The following is an 18,638-nucleotide window of genomic DNA, read 5'->3' on the forward strand; positions in this document are numbered from 1 at the left end:
TTTTTGTTTAATTGATACATTTTGTTTGTAATTGATTCGTTTTTTTTTTTTTGTTGATTTGTTTTGTTGATTTTGTTTGATTGACTTATTATATTGAGTTTTCTTTATTCATTTATTTTTGCTTTATTTGTATATTTTGTAGATTTTTTTTGGTGTTTATTTTGTGTTTATTTTGTTGCGTTTTGTTGATTTTATTTCATTGATTTTTATGTTCAAGGGATTCTTGTTCTTTTCTTCACAACTGCAGAAATCTGTCGTTTTATTCAAAGTGTGAGCTTCAAGGAGTCGCCTGTGAGTGGCGTCACATCCCATTTACCAGGTGTGTACAGAGGTTCAATGTGTATCTGCTGGTTGTACTGCAACATGAACACCAGGGGGCACATTTCACCACACATCAGTTTGACCTCTGTGACCTCTACATAAAGCTGAAACTGGCTGTGTAAACCAACATCGGACAGAACAAACTGAAAATATTTATAATCACTTCCCACCCTCTTCCTCTCAGTCATAGAAGAAACTAATGAATAATGTGCGTCTTCAGATCCTGTCTGTGGACGTATCTATAGACCAGTGGTCGCCAACCCGTCGATCGCGACCTAGTGGTCGATCCCAACAGTCTTCACCGTCGATCTCTGTAACTCTCTGGACTCACAGTCTGCGGTTGCGCGGCAGATCAGCTGTGGGTCGGTTGTCTGTTGTTCACACCCGCTGTGTGTCCGCTACTGGCGGTGGAGCAGCAGGTTTATCTCCTGCATTTCCTTCAAAACAAGTCAGATTATGCATTGAACTAAATGTCAGGACTCTACGGTATGAAGTCCTGCATCCTCTGGTCTGTCGACAACAATCAAAGCCCTGTTACAACAAATGAATGGATTCAGAAGTGAAATGCTGGAGTGCTTTTACTTTGAATGTTTATCTGTTGAATTAATGTCACAAACACAAAAGAAAAGCACTCCAGCATTTCTGTTGACCAAATCCATTCTTTTGTTTAAAAGTTTTTTATTGTGAAATATTTGCAGGAGCTGAAGATGCATGAATTCATACTAAAATAATAAACATGACCCTCCTAAGTGGGTTTTTTTTGCAAGACATAGGGGTGGTAGATCTCAGCTTACGTTTTGAATTAAAAAGTGATCTTGTGCTTTAAAAGGTTGGTGACCACTGCTATAGACTCTTAGACACTGCAGCCTTTTCCCTACTAATTATCAGCCATTCACTTCAGCCAGGTATTGATTTATTGGTTGTTTGTTTTAGCGACAAATTCTGAAGTCCAGCGATTCACTGATAAGTCAGAGGAACAAACACACAATATCATGCACACATGCACAAGAGACACACAAAAGCAGATAAAGGTCTGATCCCAACTCTTTTGTCTTGTAGTTTTGTGGGTGAAGATTTACGCAACTCTGTGTCAGTTCGTGCAGCAGCAGGAGGTCAGTGAGGGACGGAGTGTCAGGTGGACAGACAGGATGCAGAGAGCAGTGAGTCTGGTTTCTGTGCTGGTCCTGGGGTCAGTCTGGACCCTGCAGGGGGTCCACATACTCCCAGAACCTCTACCCCTCCCACAGGAGGACTTCCATCTGGACCGGGTGAGTGACTCTTCACCTCTGCCATGGAGCTCTCCACCTGTGTTTGTTTGTTTGTTTGTTTGTTGGCAGGATTACGCAAAATCTACCAAACTTAGCAGGGGTATGGGTCCTTGGCCTGAGGGGGAACTAATCAATTTTGGGGTGAATGAGAATTAATGGGCACATCCAGGATGTTTTTCGTATCAGACCACTTTCTTATTTCTTTTATATTATACAATCTAGATCATTACGTAGGATGCATTGGCCTGGGTGGAGTTATGCACTTTACTGAAATCCATTTGAGTTATTTCATTTATTTGGGCCAAAAAAACACACTTAAAATTCCTGGTGTCATATTTATCTTTCTCATTCTTCTTCCACCTTTTATATACAACATTTTAACACTTTCTTAGTTCACCAACTGCACTTTTCTTTCTTTGCTTGTTTTTATTATTTCAAATGTGGTTGTAAATGTTGTTAAAATGATGATATATACAATCATTTTGTTTATGTGTTCCCTGTCATCACGTGATGTTGTCAACTCCACTGAGTTTCTGAGTCCTTTAAGCTCAATTCCACTATAAACCATTACAGACTATATCCCGACTGTCTTTGAGAGATCAAAGTTTTGTGAATTTATCAAATTTTGTTCTAGTTGACGTCAAGCACATGTAGAAATGATGTCTTTAACTGATTTCTATTGCAGCTGTATGCCCTTCCATGTGCTTTAGATAATATTATATTATCTCCACTGTAACTAGGAAATGTTTCTGTGTTCCCTGCAGTTCATGGGGCGGTGGTTCGAGGTGGCAGTGATCTCTACCTGTCCTCACTACATGCAACGCAAGAGGGGGAACCCTGTCATTGTCGCACTGCAGCTGCAACATGTTGCTTTACAGGGCAACTTCACAATGACGGCAACTTCTGTCAGGTCAGACTCACACACACACACATCAGCACACACACACCAATTGGGAAAAACTAAACCCAGTGTCACCTGTGTGTGTTTATTTAATTTGCTGCAGGAATGGCTCATGTCAGCAGACATCCACAGTTTATGATTTGACCAACACTCCAGGACGATTCTTTCACCATGTTTTCAGTATGTTTTCTTATTCAGCACAGTTCACACCAAAATAAAAAAGGTTTCATTAAATACTAAAATGCAGCAGCTTTGGTAAATCTACTACTAATATGTGTCCACAGATCTGTCACGCGTTAAACTCTGTCCTCTCTGCAGGGTTCAATGCTGAGGTTGATTCCTACGTGGTTAAAACCAACTACGATGAGTACACAATGATGCTTCTGTTGAGCACAGAGAAACCATCAGGAAATAAAACCACCATCATCAAACTTTACAGTGAGTGGATCCAACTAAATGATCATTCGTTGTACTTTTTTGTTTGTTTTACAAAACGTGTTTTTCTTTTGATGTGGGTGCATAGATAAAAAAATATATATTTTGTCATTTTGGAAATTTATCATTTCCCATACAGCAGACAGACAGACAAATAATGATAATAATAATGAAGAATATATATATATATATAACTTAACTGCTAATATATTTGATGCATCAGTATGAGTTTCTATTGATGAAAAAAGTTTCTCTTACATGCAGGACAACACAACCTTTTTCCCCATTTTAATGACCATAAAACAAATCAATCAATAACCATTAGTCGATCTTCAAAGTTATCAATAGTTTGAGCTACTCTTAATTTTAATAATAGATTCATGAGTTTAAGTTTTAGAAAATAGAAAAGAAAGTTTTCAGTATTTCAGTTTTTTCTCACAGGATAAAACAAAAATGTTCTGACATTTTAAAGACCAAACTACAAATCAATCATAAATAGATTAACACATTAAAATTGGTTTTAGCTGCTAATATTTTAATAGTTAATTCATCAGTTTGAGTCTTCATTAAAGTAAAAAATGTTTTAAGTTTTCTCTTTCTAGACAAAACAAACATTTTCTATATTTTCTGACATTTTAAAGACCAAACAACAAATCAATCAATGTCCATCAATAGATAATGTGAATAAACATTAGTTTAAACTTTCAAAGTCAGAATGAAATTTGTTTTTGAAACTGAAGAAAAACCTGGAGAAATCTTGATTTTAATGAAAGTGTTTGCACGTTTGATTTAGTTGCCGGTCAGCGGCCCCATATCTCTTTTGTGCATGTGTCAGTGTCACAGTTTGTGGCGAAGTGTACAGCATAGTTCAGAGTTTTGTTTTTTCATTTGATATGTAAATCAGTGTGTGTTACTGATGTTCTTCAGGTCGGACTGTGGATGTGAGTCCTGCAGTGCTGCTCAACTTCACAACATTGGTGAGACAACATGGAATGAGTGATGAGGCCATCATCATGAATCAGGAAAAAGGTACTTTAATGATGTTTTTTCTCTGTTGTCCAGCGACATTCTTTTTTTTTTTTTTTTTTTTTTTTACAATGAAAATTTTATCAATAGCATAAACTCTCCTCTTCATCTTTCCTGTCTTCCCAGGTGAGTGTCCTCCACTGCAGCTGGTGACAGAGCCCACTACTCAGCCTCAGGTACAAACCTGAAATGTCAACTGCAAATATTGAAACCACACATCTGTGTCTGGAATAAAAAGTGGTCATTAATATTGTGTGGAATTCTTGTTTGCCCATCATTCAGATTTCTGCTCCCAAGAAGTCCAAGAGAAATGTGGTGCCACCTGTGGACTCTCATAATATCTGACCATCGGAGAGAACCTTTTTTTTTTATTTGGGAAAACAATTCTGATAATGTACAACTGTGGAGAGAAGCATTGTGACTGTCTGTATTTTATACCCTTGTTTTTACGTAGGAGAAATACTGTGTAGAGCATATTGATAAATGTTTGTTAAGTGATACAAGATGATAAGTGTCATCAACTGAAGAGGACGATCATCACACAAGCCCTGAGGTCACAAGATCAGTGACTCATCAAATCGACGTCAATGAATCAACTGAGGAAGAAGAATTTTTTCTTTAATTGATAAAACAGCTTTTACTCAAGATTTTTTAAGGATACATGTCAAACCTACTTAATGAATCTGTGATGTAGCTGCTTTGAAAAAAAAGTGATTCAGTTGAGCACAGCTGACCTTTCAGATTATACAGTGAATGAAATAAATAAAAAACTGCTGGGACATGTTTGAAAGAACATCACATAAAGACAAACACAACTTGAAAGAAAATTGAAAAATGAATATTCATCTCTGTCTGCTGTGTATTCTGACATCAAGCCATGTAAGTGACATTAGTCTGTAAAATTGTTTTGTAAATAAAAGTACTGAATCATATTTATTTTTGGGGTTTAAATAAAGTTTCGAAATAATGTATTATAATTCATTTGCGAAAAAGGCATCATTTTTTTCATGAAAACTGAAAAGTATCTCATTAATTTTGAAAATGGAGCAATTTGTTTCTCATGATAATAGGAAATTATCTCATTATTTTTGAAAATCTGAGCAGAAAATTATCTTGTTGATTCAGAATAATGAAAACAAAAACTATTTAATAACATCTGAAAATAAGTTTTTCTTATAAAAACTAAAAATAATCAAGGAAATTACAAAAAACAAAACCGGAAATTACCTCGTTGATTTGAAAAAAAAGCGAAGCAGAATTTTTCTCATGAAAACAGATTTTTTTTTTGGTTGATTTTGAAAAACAGAGCAGAATTTTTGTTCATGAAATCATATTATCTTGTTAATTCAGAAAAAAGAAAATTCTTCTGAAAAAAGAAAATTTTCTCAATGATTCACAAAAACAGAACAGATTTGTTTCTCATTAAAACTGAGAACCTTTTCATTAATTTGGAAAAAGAGCAGAGCAGAACTTTTCTCATGAAAACATGAGAAATTGTATATTTTGGAAATAAAAGCAGAAAATATTCATCATGAAAAATTGAGAAAAATGAACAAAAAATCTTTTTAAAAAAGTGTTCTCATCGATTCACAAAAACAGCAGATTTGTTTGCATTCAAACAGGGAACATTCTCGTTAATTAAGAAAAACAGAGCAGAACTTTTCTCATGAAAACAGAAAATGATTTCGTATATTTTGAAAAAAAAGCACGAATTTATTCTCATGAAAAATGAACAAATAATCTTCTAAAAAAAAATTGTTCTCATCGATTCACAAAAACAGCAGATTTGTTTGCATTAAAACAGGGAACATTCTTGTTGATTTTGAAAAACAGAGCAGAACTTTTCTCATGAAACAGAAAATGATTTCGTATATTTTGAAAAAAAAGCAGAAATTTTTCTCTGGGAAAATTCAGAAAAATTAGCGAAATATTGGAAAAATTAATTGTTCTCATCGATTCACAAAAACAGTAGATTTGTTTGCATTAGAACAGGGAACATTCTTGTTGATTTTGAAAAAAAAGAAATTTTTTCTGATGACAAATTCAGAAAAATTAGCAAAAATTCTGAAAAAATAAATAGTTCTCATCGATTCACAAAAACAGCAGATTTGTTTGCATTCAAACAGGGAACATTCTTGTTAATTAAGAAAAACAGAGCAGAACTTTTCTCATGAAAACAGAAAATGATTTTGTATATTTTGAAAAAAAAAAAGCACGAATTTATTCTCATGAAAACTTCAGAAAAATGAACAAAAAATCTTCTGAAAAAAAGATTTTTTCTCATCGATTCACAAAAACAGCAGATGTTTGCATTAAAACAGGGAACATTCTTGTTGATTTTGAAAAACAGAGCAGAACTTTTCTCATGAAAACAGAAAATGAATTTGTATATTTTGAAAAAAAAGCAGAAATTTTCTCTCTGGGAAAATTCAGAAAAATGAGCGAAATATTGGAAATATTAATTGTTCTCATCGATTCACAAAAACAGTAGATTTGTTTGCATTAGAACAGGGAACATTCTTGTTGATTTTGAAAAAAAAGCAGAAATTTTTTCTGATGACAAATTCAGAAAAATTAGCAAAATATTGGAAAAATTAATTGTTCTCATCAATTCACAAAAACAGCAGATTTGTTTGCATTAGAACAGGAAACATTCTTGTTGATTTTGAAAAACAGAGCAGAACTTTTCTCATGAAAACAGAAAATGATTTCATGTATTTTGGAAAAAAGCTGAAATTTTTCTCAGAAAAAATTCAGAAAAATGAACAAATAATCTTCTGAAAAAAAAATTGTTCTCATCGATTCACAAAAACAGCAGATTTGTTTGCATTAGAACAGGGAACATTCTGGTTGATTTTGAAAAAAAAAAGCTGAAATTTTTCTCATGAAAACAGAAAACCATCTTGTTAATTCAGAAAAAAATTGCAAATGTCTTTTTTCTGAAATAGAAATTTGTTCTCATTGAATCACAAAAACAGTAGATTTGTTTCCATTCAAACAGGGAACATTCTTGTTGATTTTGAAAAAAAAAGCAGAAATTTTTCTCATGAAAAATTCAGAAAAATGAGCAAAAAGTCTGAATAAATAAATAGTTCTCATCGATTCACAAAAACAGTAGATTTGTTTGCATTAGAACAGGGAACATTCTTGTTGATTTTGAAAAAAAAGCAGAAATTTTTTCTGATGACAAATTCAGAAAAATGAGCAAAAATTCTGAAAAAATAAATAGTTCTCATCGATTCACAAAAACAGCAGATTTGTTTGCATTCAAACAGGGAACATTCTTGTTAATTAAGAAAAACAGAGCAGAACTTTTCTCATGAAAACCGAAAATGATTTTGTATATTTTGAAAAAAAAAGCACGAATTTATTCTCATGAAAACTTCAGAAAAATGAACAAAAAATCTTCTGAAAAAAAGATTTGTTCTCATCGATTCACAAAAACAGCAGATTTGTTTGCATTAAAACAGGGAACATTCTTGTTGATTTTGAAAAACAGAGCAGAACTTTTCTCATGAAAACAGAAAATGATTTTGTATATTTTGAAAAAAAAGCAGAAATTTTTCTCTGGGAAAATTCAGAAAAATGAGCGAAATATTGGAAAAATTAATTGTTCTCATCGATTCACAAAAACAGTAGATTTGTTTGCATTAGAACAGGGAACATTCTTGTTGATTTTGAAAAAAAAGCAGAAATTTTTCTCATGACAAATTCAGAAAAATGAGCAAAAATTCTGAAAAAATTAATTGTTCTCATCGATTCACAAAAAGAGCAGATTTGTTTGCATTGGAACAGGGAACATTCTCGTTAATTTGGTAAAACAGAGCAGAACTTTTCTCATGAAAACATGAGAAATTTTATATTTTGAAAAAAAAAGCAGAACATTTTCATCATGAAAAATTCAGAAAAATGAACAAAAAATATTTTGAAAAAAAATGCAGAAATCTTTCTCATGAAAACAGAAAATCATCTTGTTAATTCAGAAAAAAATTGCAAATTTATTTTTTCTGAATATAAATTTTGTTCTCAATGATTCACAAAAACAGCAGATTTGTTTGCATTCAAACAGGGAACATTCTTGTTGATTTTGAAAAGCAGAGCAGAACTTTTCTCATGAAACAGAAAATTATCTTGTTAATTCAGAAAAATGAGCAAAATATCTTCTGAGAAAAAAAATTTGTTGTCATCGATTCACAAAAACAGCAAAAAAGATTCTTCTGAAAAAGGAAACTGTTCTCATCAATTCACGTTTTTTCATGAAAACAGAAAATGATCTCATTGATTTTGAAAAACAGCAGATTTCTTTCTAATTGAAACAGAGAACCTTCTCGTTAATTTGGAAAAATACAGAGCAGAACTTTTCTCATGAAAACAGAAAATGATTTTGTATAATTTTAAAAAAAGCAGAAATTTTTCTCATGAAACAGAAAACGATCTTATTAATTCAGAAAAAATTTCCAAATTTCTTTTTCTTCTGAAAAATAAACTTTTCTCAATGATTCACAAAAACAGAGCAGACATTTTCTCATGTAAATAGAAAGTTTTCTTGTTACTTCAGAAAAAATTTGCAAAGAAATATTTCTTCTGAAAAAAGAAAATGGTCTCATCGATTCACGACAAATATTTTCTCATGAAAACAGAAAATTATCTCATTGATTAAAAAAAACTGAGCAAAATGTTTAGTTGATTTAGAAAAAAGAGCAGATTTTTACTCATGAAGATGAAAAATTATCTCATTACATCAGAAGAGCAGAGAAGATTTTTTTCTCAGGAAAATGGAAATTATGTTGATTTTGAAAAACTTTGAATTGTTTCTCATGAAAACAGAAAAACTGAATCCAAAAGCATTGTGTAGTTCCAATGTGGATCTGCTGCTCCAGAGATGAAACTACAGACATGTAGAATGTTAATTACCATCAGAAGTATTTTGCCGTGTAAACTTTACATGTATGTGACATTTGCATATAACAGGATAAATGATCCTGCAGCCGTTGCTCATTAGTCTCTTAGATGAAGAAGTGTATTGATTTGTTAATGTTGTTGAAGAGGTCAGCTGATCGGGGAATCAGACAGAGAGACACACACAAGGAGAACTTTGCTCTGTAACTTGTTTGTTTTCTTCTGGTGTGTGGGAGTGTGTACATGTGGGGGCCACAGCACACACACAGCAGGTCAATGTCCTGTCCCCCTTTTGAAGAGCTGATACTTTTTCCTGGGATTCACTGTGTCAGAATTTTATCCTCTCAGAGAAAAGTGGACAGCTGGCTGATAGGATGAAGACAACAGTGGTTCTGGTTCCTCTGCTGCTCCTGGGATGGACCTGGACCCTCCAGGGCCTCCCTGTGCTGCCTGAACCTCTTTACACAACACAGGAGAACTTCGATCTGACCCAGGTGAGCGACTGAGATCTGCTGTCTTAATTTTAATTTTTTATTCATTTGTGTGCAATATTCTTTTACTTATAATGTATATAGTAAATAAAGTTTAAATGTAGAAGTACATAAAGGCACTTTTGAACTTCCTATATGTTCTACATACATGTACTAACATTTTAGGGATGAAATGTCAAATGTCGACATATTTCGGATGAAAATATTAGTTTTATGTCAAAATATTCAGTAAAGAATAAAACATCTGAAGGTAAACTTCCCCCTGCAGACAATTATTGATCCAGACACATTACAGCAGTGCAACAGAAATGCAAATTTTCCGCACTTTGAGTGTGTTCGTAATGGATTTTTTTGTAAATTGCTAACTTTTGTGTCATGACTTTTTTGACAGTTTTTAGGAACATGGCACGATGTTGTCGTGGCGAGCAGCTGCCCCTATATGCAGCGTCAAAGAGGAGAAGCAGCCATTGGTAAACTGGTTCTGGAGAGAGGGGCCACTGAAGGCAAACTCAAGGTGACACGATCTGCACTCAGGTTTGTGAAAAGTGTGGTGCATATGTAGTTGTTCATCAAAGAGATTAAAATAAGAAAAAGAAAATGACAGAAATAATGCAATTGTTGCTACATTACATTTCAGCAAATAGCAACAGTCAAAATATTGTAAGGAATAATTACTACGGCTAAATTGGTAGAAATCATAAGTTATATCAGATTTAACTATATACAACATGGGGTCACAGTTTTATAATAAAATCTGAAGTTGATTTCATCACATATATTTAGATTTCAGATTAGTCAGCGTTTGATGCTTGTTGCATTATTCATTTCATGAAGAGGAATTTATAGCTGTGGACATCAAACCCAAAGTATAACATGTGTTGTTCTATTTTGCGTGTGTGTGTGTATGTGCAGACATGGAACGTGTAGGGAGATGTCTGGAGACTATGATTTAACCAGCACACCAGGACGACTCCTCTACCATGTTGAGAGTAGGTACCTCAGTCTGTCTCAGGTCATTCTGGTGAAGTGATGCTCGTCTGCACCGGGACTCTGTGCTCGCTCGCTCTCTCTCTCTCTCCTGCAGGGTGGGGCGCAGACGTGGACGCCTACGTGGTTCACACCAACTACAACGAGTACGCAATAATAATAATGAGCAAACAGAAAACATCCGGGGAGAAGAGCACCTCAGTTAAGCTGTACAGTGAGTGGACACAAATTTCTTTTTTTTCCACTGTTGTTTTTTGCTGTTTGTATAAAAGTAATCGAAAGGTATTGCTTGGTGTTATTGTGTATTTGTACATTATTTCAAACTAAGTCAAAGTGATTATTGAATAAATTTCAGAACATCTTTCTACCTCAAACCCTCGACACTGTGTTCAATTTCTTACCTCCTCAGGTCGGACGATGTCTGTGAGAGACACTGTGCTGGATGACTTCAAAACTCTGGTCAGACAACAGGGAATGAGTGACAACACTATTGTCATCTTGCAGAACAAAGGTAACAAAACTCAGACGCACACAATTTCCCAAACACCACATGCCTCTAAATATGCACCATTACCAGAGAAGGTGTTAAAGGAGCCTAATGCTGTGTTTTTATTTTATTTCTCTTTACAGGGGACTGTGTTCCTGGAGAACAGGTGCAAGAAACGCCAGCTCAGCCTGAGCCTCAGGTAACCGAGTAACACCCTTGATAAGATAAGAATAAGAATAAGAGAAGAGAAGAGAAGAGAAGAGAAGAGAAGAGAAGAGAAGAGAAGAGAAGAGAAGAGAAGAGAAGAATAAGACAAGATAATCCTTTTTAAGAATATTTCTTTCACTGTGTGTTGATACAGAGGCTGAGGAGACAGGTGGTGCCGTCTTTGGCTCCAGCAGAATTGGAGGGATCTGGTGATGGTACAGCTTTTTTCGACGGAACCGGTAGGACATGAGCTTGACAATGACTCACCCAGACAAGCTGACTGGACAAGCAGAGCTCTGTTCTGATGTAATTATTATTTTCCTTTACACCCTTCAACCAAGACTTTCCCTCCACAGAGGCCTGTAAAGCGGCACCAGAGATCGGGCCGTGCTTTGGGCTGCTCCAGCGTTTCTACTACAACTCGTCCTCGATGAGCTGTCACCTCTTTAACTTCGGAGGGTGTATGGGCAACCAGAACAACTTTTTAAATGAGAGAGCATGTCTGCAGAGTTGTCGCACTGAGGGTGAGGAGTGAAATACACAACACCTGCATATGGGATATCCATGCATCACACAGAGCATCGGTGTTTTTGTCCAGTACAGAAGTGTCGAGGCACATCCACTGGCCAGAATTAAATAATATGATGGTTAAAGAAAAGGTGAAACACATACAAATATCTCTGTTCTGTCTCTGCAGCTGTTTGCCGTCTGCCCATGGCCCCTCATCCCTGCACAGGTCAGCCGTCCATCTGGGCCTTTGACTCCGTCAGCGGTTTGTGCATGCCCTACAAATTTGGCTTCTGCCAGGCCAACGGCAACAAGTTCTACAGCAAGGCAGAGTGTGAGGAGTACTGCGACGTGATTAAAGATGGTGAGACATCGAAAAGAAATACAGAAAATACGGAACAGAAACACAAGCAGATTGTACATAGAAACAGACACAGACCCAGCTGATGAAAAACCCATCTTTCTTCTCTTTAGCAGATGGAGAGCTCCTGAGGGCGAATTGAGCGAGACGAGGAAACATCGCTGCTCATCTTATCTCATCAAACTGTACAGAGATGCAACATTTGCCAACATTGCTCAAGTTACATCACAACCGTAATAAAACGTCATTGATCAGTTTGACTGGTGTTTTCATTGTTTAAGGTTGCTTTCTAGAGACCTCACTGTAAAAAAAAAAAGTAATATACTTGATTTGATTGATACTTTATTTTATGCAACATAACAGATCCAGGAAATCCTGTTTGGATTTATGTTATTGGAGGTGTAAGAACTTTGTCTCTGATGGATATCAGACGCAAGTAAAATGCTTTTATCTGCAGAGTATCTACAAAAATAAATATCTACTCATGCATTTCCCTCATTACATATAAAACATGAAATATTTCCTTATCTGGTGCAATAACAACACCTTCAACCATCATCATTATTATTATTATTATTATTATTATTATTGTTATTATATACATCACTTGGGTCTGTGGTTATATCCAAAACAGTAGAATTTCATTGTGTGAATACAACCAGTAGGGGGAGATATTTCTCTATTTACAGCTGATTCACATATTTCACAGTTTCATTGTGATACTAACACATAACCACACACTCTCACTCACTCTCCCTCTCACACACAAACACACACACACACACACATTAAAAGACATAAACAATACACAACAGCATACGTCCTCATCCCTATGTGATTATTGCATCTCTGTCCATTTTAACTAACTCTCCCCTCAATGTTTATGTTTCTTTTACAGTAAATGAGTCATTCACTGAATCAACATATAACCTCATCACTGTGCTCGCTCTCTCTCTCTCTTTTCTCTCTCTTGCTCCAGCGAAGGAGCCAGGCTTCCTGCTCTTAGTTCCCAGAGTTCCCGGTTGCTGGCAGTAGAATGCTGGGAATATCCGGAGAGGAAGGGGAAGTGACATCACGGCGGTGACCTTCCGTACCAGGCCATATCACCTGGTGCTGGGAGGGAGGGGGGCAACCAAACAAGTGCAAACACACACACACACACACACACACACACAGACAAACACACACGGATAGTCACAGGCACATACTTCTGTTTTTTAGCACACACACATTCATGCACATTCTCTGGGACTATCTCTCAAACCTCGGTTTTCTTACACCACGAGAATAGACAGAGTGAGAAGAGGAAAAGGAATTCAGCAGGTTCCCATGAAGAGTGAGAGGAAGCGATAACTTGAATAAGTCATGCACAAAACTTTCCAGTACCTTAGATGGGCCGAGTTACAGACAGGAAAATCCCCACAACACTTCAGCTGGTTTGTCTCATCATCTGACTTGTACCCGTGTCTCTGAAAGACATCTCACTTCTTTTAACAAAATGCTGCTGTGTCCACAGTGTGATGTGTTCTGCAAGACTACTGATGTTCAGACTTCTGATTAATCTGAAATGGAAACAGGTTAGAAGGAAAGAGAGGGTTTTTATTTAACGTTCGAGAACATTAGAAGACTATAAGCAGCCCCCACACAATATACACACTGCCCCCCCAACACACACACACACACACACACATCTCCAGATTGCCCACTTCTCTACAGAAAGCCTGGTTTACCCTCAACCAGGCCTTCACACGTCCATTGACTGTGACACCTTCTCCGGTTCCATCTCCTGGGACTGCTTCTCTTCTAGCTGCCGGAATGAATGAGCGTGTGAATATTGTTTATTGTTGTTGCAGGTACTGTACTTGTAAAACTATAACTTCTGCCTAGTATAATTTGAAGTATAAGGGTGAGGTCATGCTTGGTATATTTCAGAGGAAAAGTATGTCGTTTTTAGTCTGCTACAATCATATGATGGTAATATGTGCCAGAAGAAAATCTGATTTATAACACATACACTATGTTGAGCTTCTAAAATACAATGTATTGTAAAGAAAATGTGTTCTCTGTCACAGCCACTGGACTTAAATACCAAATAGTATTAGAAGCAATTAAATCTCAGCCAAATAAAACATGCATGAGTATTAAAAGTCTGATTATGTCCTATATAAAGATGATTTTATGCAGAACATTTACTGTTACTTGCTGATAGTATTTGTGCTCTGTCAGCCTTATCAGTGAAGTGATGTCTCTTTCGTGATTAAAGTGAAACAGATGTCAATACACACAGGCTGCACACAGATGGGAGCTGGACATAAACACACTGAACATATGGACTGTAGCCGAGATATTTACTGAGTCTGGACAGTGTCTCAGAGGTTACATTCCTTACAAAACACACACGCACACATATTTATATACATATACAAACCCCCATAAACATACATATACATAAGAAGACACATGTACACAGCAAATTATATAGAGAGAAAAAATGTAATGAGAGAGAGAGAGAGGAAGAGGCTGGAGTGTCCTGACGGAAGAAGGATGAGCAGTGATTGGTAAAGAGGGAGGGAGAGAGGGAGCGAGGGAGCGAAGGAGTGAGGGAGTGAGGGAGTGAGGGAGAGAGGGAGGGAGGGAAAGGGAGGGAAAGGGAGAGACAGTGTGTGTGGTGGAGATGTCATTATGCAGGATGACAAAAGAAGAAGGGATTCTGGTCAGCTGCTGCTGCCACTGACTATTGTCCTTCCCACAGAGGACCCCCCCCTCACACACACACACACACACACACACACACACACACATCTTGTGTTGGACATCACTTTCTTTCCTTCTTCAAGTTCAACTCTGATTACATGGCTGACCAACTGGCAGCCCCCCCAACATTTAAAGACCCTGCTAACCCCCCCCCCCCAATCCCAGCTGTGTCCCTTAAGAAAGAGTCTGAGATCCAAACAGTCGTTTGTTCCAAAACCAAACTGATTTCAGAAGAAAATGGATAAAAAGTTTGGATAGAAAGCAAGAAAATCACTCAAATGTTAGAAGTCGTAAAAGCAAAAAAAAGATAAATGCAACATTTAAATGGAAAATCCAGCTGATGTATCATAACAGTGTATAATAAGGAATACTTTAGAAATCTTAAAAATATTTCTAAGGATTTAATTGCACACACTAAAACTAAAACACATGATATTTAATATCCCATTACTTTAATTGATTATTAACAAAGATTCGTAGGGTTTTCACTGTGTAAACATGCAAGTTGTTCAAATAAATGTCATATTCTGCATCTATAAATACTTCTCAAATGATTCATTAAGGTGGTCACAACCCTACACACCCACTTTAATGAATGCCATGCTAGTCACTGACAGTTTACCTCATCCAAAGTCCACTCCAGACAGTGGAGGATAATTGATTTAAGAATGAGAGTGCTTGTAATGAGTTGTTTTCCACCTGTGGAGAAGTTCTAGTGTTTTTAAACCTTAAAGAAGTAGCTATGAAAGAAGCTCCTTTCTTCCCTTTGTGTGTGAGCTGTGTGTGTGTGAGCTGTGTGTGTATGTGCCTCACGTAGCTGCTAAAGGTGCTGAGCTCTGCATTATAATACATCTACTTCCACAAAGGTTTTTTTTAAGTGCGGTGGCATCGGTGTGTGTGTTTAAATATTTGTGTTCGTATACAGCGTGTGGTCAATATTTTCGAGTCAATCCAGACCGTGTGACCTCAACCAGACCAGACCTCAACCCTCCACTGTCTCTCTGCACAGTGTGTGATGCTCTAACCCTTTCTGCTTTGACTGACCTCTCTTTGACTCACACACACACACACACACATACTGGTGTATGACCACTCTGTGACACAGCCAGACAGACTCAATAGGCAACCCGGCACATTCCTTTCCCCAGGTGGTATAAAAGACGCAGCCAGATCAATGGCCTAATGGGCCCCGGACCAATGGCCGACGATCATTAACCCTGGATGAGTGTGAATTCTTCATACGCCTGGCCAGACTATTGTGTGACCGCTGTGTGTTCACATACAGACCATAGTGGTGTGTGGGTTGTTTTCTGTTGTGTGGAGCTGGTTAACCGCTGGACGAGAGGTCTAATTGAGATGGTGACAACGTGTTTTCTTGACCTGCGTAAGTGATGGACGTTAATGGACACATGGACAATAACGGCATCCCATGCAGAGGCTTTACATTTGTCTTGAGTAGAGATGGTTACAACAGCTCGTTTTTTATATTAAACTGTTTCGTTATTTGAGAATTTGCAATGACGCTGTTCTTCAAACATTGATTCCTGCAGGAGAATTGTGGTTTAAGGTTTAAAGATTTCATGTTGGAGAAACCTACGTCACACCTATTTACTAGTACTACGTCAAACAATTGCTTCCACCAGATCACCTCTCTTCCTCAACAGTTCTCAGATTCAGCAGGAGCTCTCATCCCCCAACACTCCATTCTCCTCCAGGCCTCCACTCCTATTCCACTGGGTCCCTGCAGCTATGTGTGTGTGTGTGTGTGTGTGTGTGTGTGTGTGTGTGTGTGTGTGTGTGTGTGTGTGTGTGTGTGTGTGTGTGTGTGTGTGTGTGTGTGTGTGTGTGTGTGTGTGTGTGTGTGTGTGTGTGTAGGGCTCGTGGTGGTAGGACAATGGGCAGTAAGGGGGCTGGCTGAATAGGACCATTGAGTCTGCTCAGCCAAACAGAAAAGCATCTCCCATCTCACTTCAAAACCCACAGTTTCACTCTGTACAACCAGGCCTTTATTCTCCATAATTACTCCTTGACACACACGTATACACATGCACGCACACACACACAGACTCACACACACACACAAAGATGCATAAATATATCTTATATATAAATAAATTATGCACGAATCAGAAAAATAACTGACTCTTGACACATAAAGACATGTCAAGAGTCACAGTTTTCAAATTGCAATACTTCAACAGTTTAACCTTTAAGTTCACATGCAGAAAAATCATGTATGTAATCTTCATGAAATTGCACTAGTGCATGCCCACAGATTGAGAGCTCCACTGTTATGGTTTAGAGAACATATCAGACTACAACAGGCTCAAGTGGAGCATTTCCTTCTTGTGTCATATACACAGAAGATTATTCATTTATCATGACGGTATGTGAAGAAAGGTTTGTCAACGCACATAATAATCATCTGCTGGCGCTTATTAATCAAACTTTTTCTCTGGGTGAATATCTGCAGCCGGTGGCCATAAAAACATCCATAAAGGCGTTACGGTCCTTGGCAGGCACATGGTCTGCAGTTTAAGCCATTATCAGACATGACCTGCGGGTAAACTCCAGAGAACTGGATATAGAGTTTACCCGCAGTTTGCTTTTCACAGATGCACAGCACAGAGGGAGGTTCTCTGCACAGACACATTAGCAACAGCAACAAAACCTCTGCATTATTCAGGCGACAGGTGGTGGAGCCCGGTGCAGCAGACAGACAGAGGCAGGAAGTGATGTATTAACTCTGCTATGGAGATCACATGATCATGTTTACAGCACCCCAACACTGTCGTCAGCTCTAATCAACACAAACTCTCTCTGTGACATGTGCGTATCAACGCTTTTTCAGCGGGACATATTTGTTTTCTCCTTTTTTTGTTGTATCTGTCTGATTGTGGCTGTTTGAAGCATCATCAACCCCCTGCCCACTCTCTCGCAGTGAATCCAGCGGGGCATCCCCTGCTGTGTTCTCACATCCAGTTCTTCTGACTTTCTACGAACTTAAGGGGCCAGGCTGAAAAAGTCCCCAGATAATCTGGAGCCTCTCACTCAGACTTTTGTGTTCACACATGCACACAGGATCTGCAAGTCTGCTTGAGTTCAGTGCAAGTCTGCAGTGAAGCAAATTTCTAATACAATATTGCAAGAAAAACAATGTCATTCTAGGACAGGATTTACTCATGATGTCTCAGGAGGAAGTGAGGGTCGTTCACTGACCAGAAGCTTTTTTATTTAATTCCTGGCACCTTCAGTCTGCATTCTGAACCCAAAAACCTTCTCAGACTGGACATGTACAATATAAATAAAGGCCATTTACCGTTTCTGTCTGAACAGCTGATCACGACATAGACAAAGTCGTAATCTTTGTTCCCATTGTCATTGCAAGCTGTTTGTCTGCAGACCTGGTCCTATTGAAACATTGATCAGTAACCACTGACTGGCCTAAATATCAGAGAGGATGTGTACCCCATCACCCCAGAGAGAAACAACTCAGACAATGCATCTAGAGATTTATTTCCAAAGCCAACTAAGCCTAATTTCTTTGCCGTAATAGAAAAATTGATGCAACAGATGTGTCACAATTTGTGTTAACAACCTAATTCACTGTAAGCCCTTTAACAAGAGGAATTATACTAAACAGCCTGTCAGACAAAGGCAGCAGACCTTGACAAAGACAGTGCTGTCACAGAGTGCAGTATCACCGACAGTTCTTGTCAATGTTGCACTGAGCAATTTAAACTCCACCGAGCTTGTTAGCCTAGATCCAGCCCTGCGGCCAGCCTGCTCATTGTGCGTCCAGCACACTGAATCATTGTGTGGGAGGATAATCCACACAGGGTAACTGGTGCACTCTATCATGCAACATATAAGGACAGCAGGCTGTAGGTATGGATAGATGGGCAGGATGATCCATCACATGAAAATGGCATTTAACAAGTGTGAAATGTGAACTTTATTACCATCCACCCATCCATCCATCAATCCACCTACC

At 37.6% G+C, this 18,638-nt stretch overlaps 2 protein-coding genes across 4 annotated transcripts; both read left to right on the forward strand.

Annotated features, from left to right (window-relative positions):
* Positions 1-39: 39 nt before the first annotated feature.
* Positions 40-4,932, forward strand: LOC138405444 (protein AMBP-like). Of its 2 annotated transcripts, none has more exons than XM_069514060.1 (8): positions 40-319; positions 1,381-1,589; positions 2,354-2,499; positions 2,594-2,670; positions 2,809-2,928; positions 3,853-3,954; positions 4,078-4,127; positions 4,234-4,932. In XM_069514060.1, exons 2-8 carry the CDS (start codon positions 1,470-1,472, stop codon positions 4,294-4,296), a joined length of 678 nt encoding a protein of 225 aa, XP_069370161.1. In that variant the 5' UTR covers positions 40-319; positions 1,381-1,469; the 3' UTR covers positions 4,297-4,932. The 2 variants fall into 2 exon arrangements, with proteins under 2 accessions (XP_069370161.1, XP_069370162.1); XM_069514061.1 differs by having other exon boundaries at positions 188-319; positions 1,416-1,589.
* Positions 4,933-5,443: 511 nt separating this feature from the next.
* Positions 5,444-12,147, forward strand: ambp (alpha-1-microglobulin/bikunin precursor). 2 transcript variants are annotated; one of them, XM_020081626.2, is made up of 10 exons: positions 5,444-9,344; positions 9,733-9,875; positions 10,254-10,330; positions 10,426-10,542; positions 10,738-10,839; positions 10,959-11,014; positions 11,177-11,261; positions 11,379-11,546; positions 11,720-11,893; positions 12,004-12,147. In XM_020081626.2, the coding sequence occupies exons 1-10, from the start codon at positions 9,225-9,227 to the stop codon at positions 12,030-12,032; spliced, it is 1,071 nt and encodes a 356-aa protein (XP_019937185.2). In that variant the 5' UTR covers positions 5,444-9,224; the 3' UTR covers positions 12,033-12,147. The 2 variants fall into 2 exon arrangements, with proteins under 2 accessions (XP_019937185.2, XP_019937186.2); XM_020081627.2 differs by having other exon boundaries at positions 12,007-12,147.
* Positions 12,148-18,638: the final 6,491 nt, after the last annotated feature.

Source organism: Paralichthys olivaceus, chromosome 18, assembly GCF_024713975.1.
Source record: "Paralichthys olivaceus isolate ysfri-2021 chromosome 18, ASM2471397v2, whole genome shotgun sequence".
NCBI lineage: Eukaryota > Metazoa > Chordata > Actinopteri > Pleuronectiformes > Paralichthyidae > Paralichthys > Paralichthys olivaceus.

What these genes read in the sequence shown, in the direction of transcription:
- LOC138405444 (XM_069514060.1), top strand. Translation starts at nt 1,470, where the DNA reads ATGCAGAGAGCAGTGAGTCTGGTTTCTGTGCTGGTCCTGGGGTCAGTC. An exon ending in CACCATCATCAAACTTTACA is followed by an intron (nt 2,929 to 3,852) that starts GTGAGTGGATCC and finishes GATGTTCTTCAG; the next exon opens with GTCGGACTGTGGATGTGAGT. An exon ending in AGCCCACTACTCAGCCTCAG is followed by an intron (nt 4,128 to 4,233) that starts GTACAAACCTGA and finishes CCCATCATTCAG; the next exon opens with ATTTCTGCTCCCAAGAAGTC.
- ambp (XM_020081626.2), top strand. Translation starts at nt 9,225, where the DNA reads ATGAAGACAACAGTGGTTCTGGTTCCTCTGCTGCTCCTGGGATGGACC. An exon ending in AGAACTTCGATCTGACCCAG is followed by an intron (nt 9,345 to 9,732) that starts GTGAGCGACTGA and finishes CTTTTTTGACAG; the next exon opens with TTTTTAGGAACATGGCACGA. An exon ending in ACTCCTCTACCATGTTGAGA is followed by an intron (nt 10,331 to 10,425) that starts GTAGGTACCTCA and finishes TCTCTCCTGCAG; the next exon opens with GGTGGGGCGCAGACGTGGAC.